This window comes from Symphodus melops, assembly GCF_947650265.1.
Source record: "Symphodus melops genome assembly, chromosome: 18".
NCBI lineage: Eukaryota > Metazoa > Chordata > Actinopteri > Labriformes > Labridae > Symphodus > Symphodus melops.
Window position 1 is genome coordinate 1,101,771 of NC_136708.1, and position 14,116 is coordinate 1,115,886.

The 14,116-nt window shown below is 45.7% G+C and overlaps 1 protein-coding gene across 1 annotated transcript; it reads left to right on the forward strand.

Annotated features, from left to right (window-relative positions):
• Positions 1 to 2,385: 2,385 nt before the first annotated feature.
• Positions 2,386 to 5,684, forward strand: LOC306839874 (uncharacterized protein; the record flags this gene model as incomplete). Its single annotated transcript, XM_079368818.1, has 5 exons — positions 2,386 to 2,434; positions 3,324 to 3,419; positions 3,621 to 3,693; positions 4,635 to 4,706; positions 4,801 to 5,684. 5 exons carry the CDS (start codon positions 2,386 to 2,388, stop codon positions 5,339 to 5,341), a joined length of 831 nt encoding a protein of 276 aa, XP_079224944.1. The 3' UTR covers positions 5,342 to 5,684.
• Positions 5,685 to 14,116: the final 8,432 nt, after the last annotated feature.

A 14,116-nucleotide genomic window follows, 5' to 3' on the forward strand; every position in this document is an offset into this window, starting at 1 on the left:
CCTTCATGCATGCACTGTTTACTCTGTGTACTCAGCGAGTTCAGTCAGGTGTTTCGTCCCTTTCATGCAGAGTTCAGTGTGTACAAAGGCTTACCTTACACTAACTCTACTGAGCTTTGTGGCTCATCAACAAACACAACCGTGGCCTTTGTAATGTCTGCACACATTCATGTGCAGTCTGGCAGGATCCTCAGCGCTGTGACAGGAGACACTTGTGTGGCTAACCTGTCATTACCAGTCCGCTATGTTCGTTAACCAAGATGTGGCAACAGCTCAAAAAATTCTTCCCGTCCCTCGGAGGAGTGTGAACTTGGGCTACCGGCCAAGAAAAACAAGTGTTGTGTGTTTTTTGAATAGCTGAGAATATAACAGAGCATTACCTCTATTAATGAACTCGTTCAAACATCTTAAGTAGTTTTCTCAGGTGCTGCTCTCCTAACTTGCATTAAAACAACCGTTTGATTATGTCATCTTAACGGATGCATCATACTCTTGCAAATGAATGAAAATCTTGTGCCAAGACAACATAAAAGGTCAACATGTATTTCTCTATCAGAAAAACAGATTCTCAGGTTTGACGAATGGGAGGCACAGTCTGAGTGTGCTGAGCCCAGTGCATGCGAGGATGGGCTCCGCTCTGAACTGGATGAACTGGTTATCAATAAATGAAGGATGGACGTTCTGTAAACACTCTTCTATTATTCCTGCCAGGTGTGACCAACAGACAGTCATGAGTCACTAGTCTTCATTAGCAACAGATCGCTTGTCAGCTGAAGGTTTGTATCACCATGGTTCTAATATCATGGGATCATCTGTCATTTTTCAGGCTGACGGGATAAAGTACCTCTGTGTTCACAGCAGCTGAGCACAACGGTTAGCTTTCACATTAAACATGAACATTTCAGGATTGAGATTATACCTCTGCGATTATTCCAATTACTTTTAAACTCATATTACTTTTAATTAATCTCACGGCATCACATTTCATTTAATCTCAAACAATAACGTCTTTTCTGTGACCTGTGTTAGATTAGCATGACGGTTAATTTTCACATTAAGGATGAACATTTCAGGATCAACTCGGGAACCAGAACACTGACCTCTGTGCACAAAAAATAATATTATCTCCCTCTTATAATGACATAAATACACAGTGACAAAAGGTAGACTGTAAAACAAGTCTCTTGGTTTCACATGTGAGGCCTTTAGCATGCATATGTCTGCATTCCTTCTGAAGGCACGCAGGGGTTCTGACAGCACAGACTGTAATTAAGCATAGACAGAGCCTCAGTGACGTCACCCATTGGTTACTGAAGGGGGCACTTGAAGCCCAACAGGTTTTTCTTTTGAAGCAGGCTGTAAACATGTTCATGTCTGCTGTAAAAACAGGCTTTTTGAATGGGTGTGTATGTGACTTCCTGTGCTGCTGCAGCCAGCCTCTAGTGGACACTCCAGGAACTGCAGGATGCTACACTTCAGCATTGGCTTCTTTTTTCATCACTGGAGGTCGCTGCTTTTGTCATCCTAGTTAGCATTGTATAACAGGCATGCAGCATTGATGTTGTGGTGATTTTGTGTTTGGTGTTTTATTCTGCGTTTGGTGTTACTTTGTGTTTTCCCTCCTTTTTCTGTTTTCTCTTTGGCACTGTGTGTGTGTGTGTGTGTGTGTGTGTGTGTGTGTGTGTGTGTGTGTGGGTGTGTGTGGGGAAGGGAGGGCGGGGGGGGGGGGGGGGGCAGTGGAGGGCGTGGTTGGCTGAGCGGGGTCGTTTGGTTACATTTTTCCACCAGGGACATTTTCAACCAGAGAGTTAATTCTTTTCATTCTTAGCTGAGGTTGCCAAGATTAACATCCCGATCATCAACCAGTGCTTGCTTGAAACTTAACATGTCCTATTTCAGATTGTGTTTTATTAACCAGGATTAAATTAAAAGAAACTACTGGAACCGTTTTGCTTCCTGAAGCTACAGAAATGAACACTGGGCAATTGAAAGGTTGTGTAACTCTCGTCAGGCTTCGTTCCCTCCTTGCATCATTTTTATTTATTTTTTTGAATGTGTGCTAAACAAATAAACCAAACTGAACCAAACTGGACAATAATCCTTAGCGGTGTGTTTGTGTAAATGTGGAGCCTTTAAACACATTCATGCACAGCATCAAAACAAGATAAGCAGCAATGCAGTCTTCTGCATTTGGCCACAAGTTCCTTTTTCATCAGTATTCATTCCATCTACAAAGGACACCTGGTCAGGTGACTTGTGGTCTCACACCTTCATCTTTTTGGTATCATCACTTCCTTTCCTCTCGCATCTGGCCTGTCATGGTTTGGTTCTGTGTTTCGTCTCGTTGTAGTTTTCTATCCTTAGTGTTCTGTTTTGTTTCCTCGTATGATTGTGTCCTTGTGTCCTTGTGTCCTTGTGTCCTTCTATGTTCCATGTAAGTTTGTCTCCTGTTTTATTTGTGTGCATGATTCCTGGTGTTTCGTCTTATGTGTATTTAGTTTTGTAAAGTCTTCTCCCCGTGCTTCTGTGTGTTCATCCTTTAGGTCCTCGTGTTTCTTCAGTGTTCCATGTTTTCAGTGTTGTCTGGTTTCCCTCCTGTCTTGATGACCCTGATTGTCCTCACCTGTCTCGTTAGTCTCACCTGCGTCTGATCACCCCATGTCTATTTAGTCTCTGCGTTCATTCCCTCATGTTGTCGGTTCATTGCAGTTTGTCTCTTGTGCATGTGCCCTGAAATTGGATTTGGATGTTCTCTGTTCTTCGTTTTTGGGTTTAGTTTTTGACTCGTAAGTTTTTGTTTTATCACTTTAGACAGTTGCCCTCGTCTAAAGTGGAACGTCACTATGAAACAAAGAGCAGAACTAACACCAAAACAAAACTTACATGAGTCTATGGCCCTCCCACCTTTAAAGAAAAGAAAAACAAGTGTCCCGTTTCACACTGATGTGGACAGAACACATCGTGTTTTGTGGATTTAAAGCCTTTCTTTTTGTTTGAGTTCTAATATTGGAATTACACATCACTGTTCCGGATCCTGGACAGATTGGAAATTTGCTGAGTGGACTTATTGTTTCTAATTGAGAACCCTCGTACTAGACTAACTTCTGGATGATACTCTGACGCTTTTGAAGCGTCAGAGTATCCAATATTAAATAGAGAATCCAATATTAAACCAGCATTATATTTTTCTTGTCTGACATTCAAACCAAAAACATTCACCCATTCATTCTGCCAAACAATCAACCAACAATTGGATGGTTGGAAGTGGAACCTCTCATCCCCTTTTTTATTTCCTTGTTCCTTTAAATGACTTCTGACTTCAGATGAAACAAACACGTACAGGCGTCAGGAGGGAAGCGCAGCAGGAACATTTAATGACTTCAATAGACAAGACAAGTACTGTGTTGGCCCCTCCCAAGGTCAGTCTATTGCAAAGTAAAATGTCATGTCAGAAAAATGTCACTTTGCATGTGTAACATGTTAGCCAATTGATTAGTTCGTCATGTTTTTGTTCATGTTCAGGGAGTTTACAATGAGGATTCATCACACACCTTAATGACGAGAGTTTCTATCACTCCCTGTGTTTATGTATTTCACCATGTCACCCTGTGTATAAAAAGAGAAGCTGAAATCAGAGGGCACCACAGCTTCATCGACTCCAGCAGACCACGTCCAAGCAGAGAATCAACACCTGTGAGTACCTTTGTCATTCATCCAATATTTTTACACCTCGTGAACGAAACAATGTTTTTTTTTTTTACATGTTCTGATATAATAATGTTTTACCTTAGACCTTTAAAAAACACACAAAAAACGTTTCAATGTGCATCTGAAGCGAGCGGGATTAATGGAATTTTCATTGTCAAACACGTTTTGATTTTTCAACCTGTAAATGTTTCAAACCAAAATACCAGATTTTTTTTTTTAGCATATCTTTAGCATATTTAAATATTTGTATCAGACTGTTTGAACAAATTGTAAGTGAAGCACTTTGTCTCTGCCTTCCGTGGGTGGAAATGTTTATACACATTAAAGCATGACACATTTTTTTCATTTTAAGTTCCAGTGACATATACGACCCGTCTTATGTGGGTGGGGCCTTTTAAAATCAGGGCCTCCGTACATGGGGCACACACGCTAACCGCTAAGCTACTATTGTCCAGTCACTTGTTTTCACTAAAATGATTTTGCAGCAAAGGAAAGGATGGTTTTATCAAAGACATGAAGTAATAAATCAGTAGGATCGTTTACAGGATCCTGTCATTAATTAGGGTGGAACCAGCAGTGTTTTATAGCTTTGTTAATTCACCTTTTAAAACCAATTAAAAGTTTTCCCTCGTCCTTTCGGTCTAAGACAGAGGTTCTGGAAAAACAAAATCTGCAGGGACAGCAACACACACAGTGAGGATACATTTGTGGTTTCAGTACAGTTCTCAGGCTATTATCATAGTGTTCATGTTTACTCCCCCCCCCCCCAAACTTTGAACTAAAAGATGTTTTATAAGCTGTTGTGGACAATTCAGTCATTTTTAATGGCAGAACAATAGACGTGAAAATATAACCCACGTTTTAGCCAACACCCTTAAAGTAAGATTTGTTCATATTCATTTATCTGTTGACAATTTACATTTCAGAAAGCAAAAAGAGAAACTACGACTCATTCACCATGATTGCAAAGATTTGTGTCGTTCTTCTGCTGTTTGTTGGTAAGAGAAAAGGTTTTTTGTGTTTTCATTGCAAATTCTGAATGAGATTAAATAAAAATGTGAATGTAAATAAACAAACATTTCTGCCAAACAGCCTCCTGCAACGCTCAGACACCAACCACCACAATTGCCCCACCAACCACCACAATTGCCCCAACAACCACCACAGCTGCCCCAACAACCACCACAGCTGCCCCGACAACCACCACAGCTGCCCCGACAACCACCACAGCTGCCCCGACAACCACCACAGCTGCCCCGACAACAACCACAGCTGCCCCGACAACAACCACAGCTGCCCCGACAACAACCACAGCTGCCCCGACAACAACCACAGCTGCCCCGACAACAACCACAGCTGCCCCAACAACAACCACAGCTGCCCCAACAACAACCACAGCTGCCCCAACAACAACCACAGCTGCCCCGACAACCACCACAGCTGCCCCAACACCCACAACAGCTGCCCCAACAACGACAGCTGCCCCAACAACAGCTGCCCCAACAACCATGGCTGCCCCAGCAACAGCTGCCCCAGCAACAGCTGCCCCAGCAACAGCTGCCCCAGCAACAGCTGCTGCCCCAGCACCAGCTGCTACAACCACAGCTGCGACCTCTTCTGCCTTCATGAATAAGTTCAGTGTGATCTCACTCTTTGTTGCTGTGGTGACACATGTTCTGCGATCAGGCTGTTGAAGGTGTTGCGTGTGAAGCATGAAATAATTGAAGAATTCATATGAAGGTTTAAGTGCTGTAAATAAGATATTTATGTTGTTGTTGTGTTGTGTGTCTGCACTGATAACATCTGTTTTTTTCCGTTTGTATCTACACTCAAGTTTTAAAAGATGGCACAAATGCAAATTTTTCAATGCAGGTTAAATTATTTTTCAGCAAATAGTTTTCAGGATTGTAGACCTTAAAGAAGTGCATGTTCAATGCTACACTGCTATTACTCTTCAAAATAAATCAAAATAAAAAATGGGCACCACCTCTGTTGTCAGTCATTGTTGCAAACAGATAAACTGCAGTGTGTTTGTCTCCCCTGAGGATCCACATTTCTTGAACCTCCTAACCTAAACCAGGAAGTTTATTTAACTTAAAGGTCCAATCAGTGAGAGAGTGAGCTGCTGACGCTCTCCTCCTCTGTGATCATGAAGGAAACCTGCTGTGTTGAAGCTTCTCTTCAACAATGCAGCAGCCAGTATGTCCTCCTTCTAACTTTAGATTCTGCTCCTGAATGCTCTGGATCTGATTGGACCAGAGAAGGTAGGCGGGGCTTTGAAGGCCGTTTTGGACGCCCCTGGGTTTGCCAGATATGAGAGCAGTTATCAGGTGAACAGGTGTTGCAGTGATGGAAGCGGGCAGTGGAACTGCTTCAGATAGAAGTGATTGTACCCGAGCTAAAAAGCCTCTGCATGTTTCTAATAAGCTCCAGCAGCAGAAAGCTGCTCAAACTAGGATCAATGTTGGAGATGAAACATGGAGAGAGGTTAGAACGCAGAAAGCTTTACAGACCCATGCAGAGCTGGCTAAACACTGAAGCTACAGTGTCCACCACATGCAGAGCTGGCTAAACACTGAAGCTACAGTGTCCACCACATGCAGAGCTGGCTAAACACTGAAGCTACAGTGTCTGAGACGTGGAAATCCCTCAAACAGTTTCATGAACAACCAAACCTCACAGACAAAGAAACACTGGGCTTTGGAAACATGTTGATTTCCTGTCATATTAGAAATTTGAACATGTAAACATGGTGCTTTATGGGTATTGACTCCTTATTGAGGCGAACATCTGGTGGCCGTTTAAGGAACAGCAGTTAGGGGGTTCATTGGCTTGATATTAAAACACCAATAAAAAAAGTCCCAAGGTTTAAAGAAGAGCAGAAACTTTACTCTCCATGGACGTCTGCTCAGAGACCAGTCTAAAACATAGAAGTTCATTATTCATCTCAATGTATTTTGGAAGTCTCAGAGCAGAGAAGCTGCCGGCCTGACCAGTCAGGTCACCCTTGTTTTTTCCCCAGAGGGGTAGAATCAAACCTGCAACCTTTCTCAGCTTTTCATTTTGGTATGGAGTGGTGACTTCTGAAGTTTTCAGAAGACTGCCAGCAGTGTGAAGAGCAGCAGTGACCTCTGCTGGAGAAATGTGGTCATACTTGACTCTGAACTCCTGAAAGGCTGTGTACAATCATCCAAACTGTGACAGCCCTCTGCAGTTTGAGAAAGACTCGTCTGACCAGCACATCTTTGCTTTTTGGTACAACACGTTTCCACACACTCACACAAGTGACTTTACCAATTCTTGAGATCTACAAAGTTTAGTACGTTTTGATAATTCCAAAGAAGAAGAGAAGGAGGGAGAAGAAGAGGGAGAGATTAAGTTTAAAAACACAACATGAAGACGTGCTGGACAGCCTAATGGTCATGTCGTGAAGCAAGTACATGGATGTGGTCTTCATGCAGCAGTTGTGGGTCCAAATCTGACCTCGACCTTTTACTGCTGTGTTTCCACTTTTCCTCAGAGTTTGACGCCTTTCTTTGTAAAATGATAGAGATCAGAGAACCCAGACGGAAAGTGCTGAAATAAAAACGAACATCCGCTCAGCTGTGAAGGTCGTTTTCTATCTCTTTGTAGCAACGTTGCTGTGCTGTGTTGCTTCCCTCTCTTTGTCCCTTGTTTGCAGAATTCTTTCTTTGTCTTTGTTTGAAGTTTTGCTCAGTGAGGTTTAGCTGTTTAGTGTCTTATTGTTTCTTAAAGTTTATATTTGCTACTTGCAAGAGGCAAAAATGAGGCTCAATTACACAATCCTGCAGTTCCTGGAGTGTCCACTAGAGGCTGGCTGCAGCAGCACAGGAAGTCACATACACACCCATTCAAAAAGCCTTTTCAGTTTTGATTGGATGAAGGATCAGAGTTATTCACAATAAGGCGTGTAGCTGAGCTGATTGACAGGTGGGCGCCGTGTAACGGTTTGTCAGGAGGCTTAAAACCCGCCTCAGCTCTCAGCCTGTCGTTAGCTTGACTCAAAGTTAGCCTGAGACAGCATTTCCAGCACGGAGACCGCCATCCATGGGACTCCAGCGCCCCCTGCAGGGACACACGGGGGACTCCAGCGCCCCCTGCAGGAACACACAGGGGACTCCAGCGCCCCCTGCAGGGACACACGGGGGACTCCAGCGCCCCCTGCAGGAACACACAGGGGACTCCAGCGCCCCCTGCAGGGACACACGGGTGACTCCAGCGCCCCCTGCAGGGACACACGGGTGACTCCAGCGCCCCCTGCAGGGACACACGGGTGACTCCAGCGCCCCCTGCTGGGACACACAGGGGACTCTCGTTGTGTTTCTGCACCTCTCTGTTGTTTGCATGCACAGTTGTTGCGTGGGTTCATCTGTTCCTCTTCACTGTCATGCAGTTAGTGTGCAGGTCTGTCGTCTTGTCTCTCTCACAGTGACTTTGAATCTTTTTTTTAGATTTTTAGTTCTATTGCCCTTGTTTATTGTACATTTCATTTTTTCTGTTTCCTTCAGATCAAACAGTTGATTTAAAAAGAAGCTCTTGTATTTTATCTAACGGGCTGATATGGACGCTCTACTTCACTCTACTTTCTTTTCCTCCAAGAAATCTCATCAAAGCTCTGATCACCTTATACCACACTGCTGCTCCATGCAGCCTTACAGGAAATAAGAAGCCCTGCAGCAAAAACGATTTCATCCTGGAGACCTGCCAAGTGAAAGTGTGTTGATCTGGCTCCAACAAAAGAGTCCCTACTCAGTTAATCTCCCCAGACCAACACAGGCTTAAAAAGGTTTGCTTTTAAGTCTAGTTCACTGTATGCAAATGTTTATTGACACAAAAGGAGATGACAGAAAAGCCTCTGGCAGCAGTCCCAGCCTTTATCAGATAATCAACATAATGGGACAGTGTGCAGCTAAAAGGTTTTGTCTGCAAAGCGTATAGGACGAGGAGTTCAGGGAGCCTGGGAGAAAAGAATTCTGGTTATTAAAAATGATCAGAGACGAGAGACAGAAATAGTGGAGTTTGTAACAGTCGAGGGACGTCTGAGTGCACACTGAGTCTGCAGAGTCAGCAGGTGTGACCGGGGTAGAGACTCTGTCCTCTGACTGGATTTTATGTGTCAGTGATTGGATGTGATTCAAACTAAGGAAAAGGAAGATCGTGCAGGTAGCAGCAAAGAAGAGAAAATCTAAGAGTGAGGAGAAACACCGAGAGGAGAAAGCTGCTTCTAAAACCAGGCTGAACCATGTGTTGTCTTTTACCCGTGGACGTGGAGTTGGTCTACTTCCTGTTGGACAGGAAGCTGACAAACACCAGCGATTAGCTTGTGCTAGCATGTGTTACCTTGCAGTGTAGCTACAAGCAGTAAACATACAGAGGACATCCTGCGGGGGAGATGAGCCCAGGAAGCGGGGCCACGTTTGAAGGTTGAGTTTCCTTGCTAGTTGTGTTTCCACCTTTAAAACTGGGCGTGTGTAGTTCATCGGCTGGTGGGTGTTGGAAGATGAAGATGTTTTCAGAGTTATCTGTAAGGAAGACTGGATGAAGTGCTTGTTGTCTGAAAAGACACAACACAACAAGATGGCAGGGATTCTTTCCTCTCACTGTGTGTTCTGTAACCACAGCAGCACCGTGTCACTGGGACCATCGTCACTGAGGACACATGATGAGCTCTGACGGAGGTCTCTGCAGTCCTGGAATGCCTTCCACGCGTGTCACCTGTGAGCGAGGCGCCTTCATGCTGCACACCTGTGACTAACACTCGGCTCTCGCAGTCTTTCCTGTTATTGCACGGTGCGTCTCTGCAGGTAGTCATTTCACAACAGAACAGAAAATTGGGTGTTATGTTCGGGTCTGATGCTCTGTGAGCTTGTTACACACAAACACCTGTGTGCTTGTTCTTATTTAGCTTTAGTTTTCTTCTTCTGCTCCATGACAATAAATAGACCAACTGTGCTCTCTGACCCTGGAGTGTTAGAGAGTCATGTGGTGTCACATAATGTGTGCTGGATGTTTAAATGTACGATGAACGCTTGAAGCTTCATGTCGGCTCGAGAGACACTTAGCAAATATGTCTGACATCTTGTTTTCACACTAACAGATGTAATGTGCTTTTATGGCCACTAGATGGCACACAAAGTGTCAACAGGTCAAAGTGGAATAAAGCACACAGTGTGGCAAAGTCAAAACGTGTGGTCCACAGGTGAGCAGGGTCGGGGACATCTCTGCTGTTTCTCTTGTTCACCTTTAACCTACTTTAGTGTTCTGTGTCATGGAGCATCTCTTGCATAGTTCACATCTTTATGTGTCTCTGGGCGGAGTCTGCACCTGCCCTGCTGCCTGTTACACACCTCAATGTGTGTGTGTGTGTCCTTTCACATTCTGTGCAGACACACACACACACACACGTGCGCAGAGACGCAGGCACGGAGACGTCAGAGGCCTTCAGAGTCTTAGCAGCGAGCGGGATGAGACGATAGACACAGACGCTCAGTGAAGAAACATCTGATTATTGTGACTTTATGTCACACTGAACACTGATTCTTTGATCTGACACGTATAAACACTGAGCCGTCTTTGCTGAAGAGAAACTCTGAGGTTACTGAAGGTCAAACCGTGTCCTCACCTGCACGTGAGCGTAGAAGCTGCTGTCCTCTGGTGCAGAGACTTTGGATCGTATAAAAGTGTAAATGAAGGCTCCTGAAATCTGATCTGTCTGGGTCTAGACTCCATCAGGGGGGTATCACAGCTAACACCAGGGTCTAGACTCCATCAGGGGGGGGGTATCACAGCTAACACCAGGGTCTAGACTCCATCAGGGGGGAATCACAGCTAAGACCAGGGTCTAGACTCCATCAGGGGGGTATCACAGCTAACACCAGGGTCTAGACTCCATCAGGGGGGTATCACAGCTAACACCAGGGTCTAGACTCCATCAGGGGGGAATCACAGCTAAGACCAGGGTCTAGACTCCATCAGGGGGGTATCACAGCTAACACCAGGGTCTAGACTCCATCAGGGGGGTATCACAGCTAACACCAGGGTCTAGACTCCATCAGGGGGGAATCACAGCTAAGACCAGGGTCTAGACTCCATCAGGGGGGTATCACAGCTAACACCAGGGTCTAGACTCCATCAGGGGGGTATCACAGCTAACACCAGGGTCTAGACTCCATCAGGGGGGTATCACAGCTAAGACCAGGGTCTAGACTTCATCAGGGGGGTATCACAGCTAACACCAGGGTCTAGACTCCATCATGGGGGTATCACAGCTAAGACCAGGGTCTAGACTCCATCAGGGGGGGTATCACAGCTAAGACCAGGGTCTAGACTCCATCAGGGGGGTATCACAGCTAATACCAGGGTCTAGACTCCATCAGGGGGGGTATCACAGCTAAGACCAGGGTCTAGACTCCATCAGGGGGGTATCACAGGTAAGACCAGGGTCTAGACTCCATCAGGGGGGTGTCACAGCTAAGACCAGGGTCTAGACTCCATCAGGGGGGTATCACAGCTAACACCAGGGTCTAGACTCCATCAGGGGGGTATCACAGCTAACACCAGGGTCTAGACTCCATCAGGGGGGTATCACAGCTAAGACCAGGGTCTAGACTCCATCAGGGGGGTATCACAGCTAACACCAGGATCTAGACTCCATCAGGGGGGTATCACAGCTAAGACCAGGGTCTAGACTCCATCAGGGGGGTATCACAGCTAAGACCAGGGTCTAGACTCCATCAGGGGGGTATCACTGAGTGCAGTCACCATCATCATGTTATGTTGTTGTAACCAGGCAACATGTGATGTCATGACCATGTCATAGAGCTGCACACGCCCTCACTGCATGCCTGACGCCATGAAAGTCTGAAGGTGTGATACCTGAAGAGTCAGCAGAAGTCTTGTGACTGACGCGCTGTAGTTTCACACTACGTCCACCAGAGGGCAGCGGTGCACTCTGCTGCACCTGGAGTCTCTTCCAGGATCGAATTCATATTCAGAGCTGCAAAAAAGAGGATGTCAAATCTGAGCAAGGCAGTCAGCGGGCGTCTTTAGTCATGGAGACGGGCGCTCTGATTGGCTGTGAGGGACAGTTAACACACTCATATATATGAAATGGATGACCGTTCATGATGTTATTAAAGCAGCACTCTCTCCTCTCTGTACAACAAGCTCAGGCGCTCTGCTGAGGGAGAGAAGATGAAGGAGGAGCTGTCTCCCTCCTGCTGTCCTCGTCCACGTCCACGTGAGGGACAGGATGGACAAAAGACACGGGGCATCAGGGTAAGATACAACACCCACAGAGGCCACCATGGGATCTTGCAGATTTTCTCGCTGATGCTCGCTCACATCAGAACACTGTGTGATTTCCTTTAACTCCTTTACATGTACTTACAGACAGTGAAAGTACTACTCAGTTTGATTTGAATAAAAGTTCACAACAATCATTAAAATACTTTAAAGGTGACACTCCACTCTCTCGATAGTCACTTTACTTTCGCCTGCAGCCCAAGCTGTGAGTGTGAAGGCTCAACATGCGAGCAGACTCCTTCGCTCTGTTTATGTACACTGTACACTTGGCACTGTGAGCGAGCGAACGAGAGAGAGAGAGAGAGAGGTAGCAGCCAAATTGGCCGCTCTTCCAGAAGCTTTTAAGGGATTAAGAACAAAATGGTAAATCCTGGTTTGTACATTAAAGACAGTTCAGTGTCAGACTGCGCCGCCTCCTCCGTCAGCTGCTGTGTGATTCATATGAGCAGCGACTAACAGAGACGTCTCCGCCTCAAAGAGCTGTAAACACCTTCCCTCTGTTCATCATTCTTCACCTGTTGCCTCGGAGCTCCTCTGAACTCCGAGTCATTTCTACAAAGCAGATTCCTTCTTCCTCTGTCCTTCATCCTCCTCCATCGCTCGCTGTCTTTGATTAGAAAAAAACAAACATTTTGTGTTTTTTTCTAATCCCCTTCTCTTCGTCTCACTTCCTTTTTCTTCTCGTCTAAACCTGCAGCGTTTGAAGTTCTTTTAAAAGTAGGAGGTCTTCTTTGCTTTGCTGGTCGGTTTCCTGCCAACAGCTCCAGGCTCCTCGTCTTCTTCTGCTCTTACTCTTTTGAGGTTTTTTTCTGTTTTTGCTTCAGTTGCTGTTTGTTGCCATGTTGAGAGAAAAGTAAAAAAATCATCAAGCCGCCCGCTTTGAAGTTTCCTGTCAGAGAGGAAAGTTCATCTTCCACAGAAAACGTGGGCAGGGAGGTGTGAAACGGTTAAGATCGTAATTTATTCAAATCGACAAGGACGTTTGACACTGAACACACACACACACACACACACACACACACACACAGTCACAGCTTCTCCTCTCCAAGGTCGCTCCTAACGAGCTGCAGAGAGTCTGACGGCTCCAAAACAGAAGCCGGCAGCACCGAGGCGTTCAAACACGAGGACCAATGAGGACTCAGATCTGATCTGGATCTTTGTTATCCCCTTGGAGGGCGACTCCGCTTCACCTGCAGCCGCTCGAAGCACGCCGGAAATGAAGCACAGAGTTTTACATCAGGCGGGGAAACACTCGTCTGCTGCTGCAAACAGAAACACTGATGTTTTTAAGATCAAAGGAGGGAGACGCAGAAATCCTGCAGACCAACAACTTGGTTCCTACGTGCACTCAGGTCAATGAATGTGTGTGTGATATTAACGTGGTCTAGATAGAGTTCACACTGTGAGATTTTAGGACTTCTCTGACACGCTGTCTGAGTCACATGACTGAAGTCTAATGTACCGAACACCAAGCGGGCCAGTCGCCGCCCCACGGTTGAGATTTGGGTCGTTGGTCTGAACACACGAGCCGAGGGCTTTTTCACCTGATCAGAGCAACACGGACTGGAGTACAGCATCCGGTGTTGCCATGGCAACAGCCGGCTCGCCTGTTTGATGTGTTTGTCTTGTCATCAAAGAAATGAATGAGCTAACTGTTGGCAGGAAACATCTGCAGACCTCCAGCTGTTGTGCTGTTAGCTGCTAGTTAGCTGTCGTTTGTTGGTGATGCTAAGTGTGTGTGTGTGTGTGTGTGTGTGTGTGTGTGTGTGTGTGTGTGTGTGTGACAGAGAGAGAGAGAGAGAGTTTTTATAAGTGTGTGTGTATTTGGGCACCAACAGATCTGACTTCTGGAAACTTTCCCCGTCTTGAGTTCCCTCGGACGGCGTGATCGTGATTCTGGAGCGTTGGTCCTCCATGGTAGACGATTCGCTCGTGCTGTGCGAGATAACGCTCCACATCGACCAGAGTACGTCCGGCCTCACTGAGCGCCGCTCGAGGAGATCAGCTGATACAACAGCTAACACAAGTGTTGCACCGCGACTCGTCCGTGTGTGTGTTTTAATTTAAACACACATCTGAATTA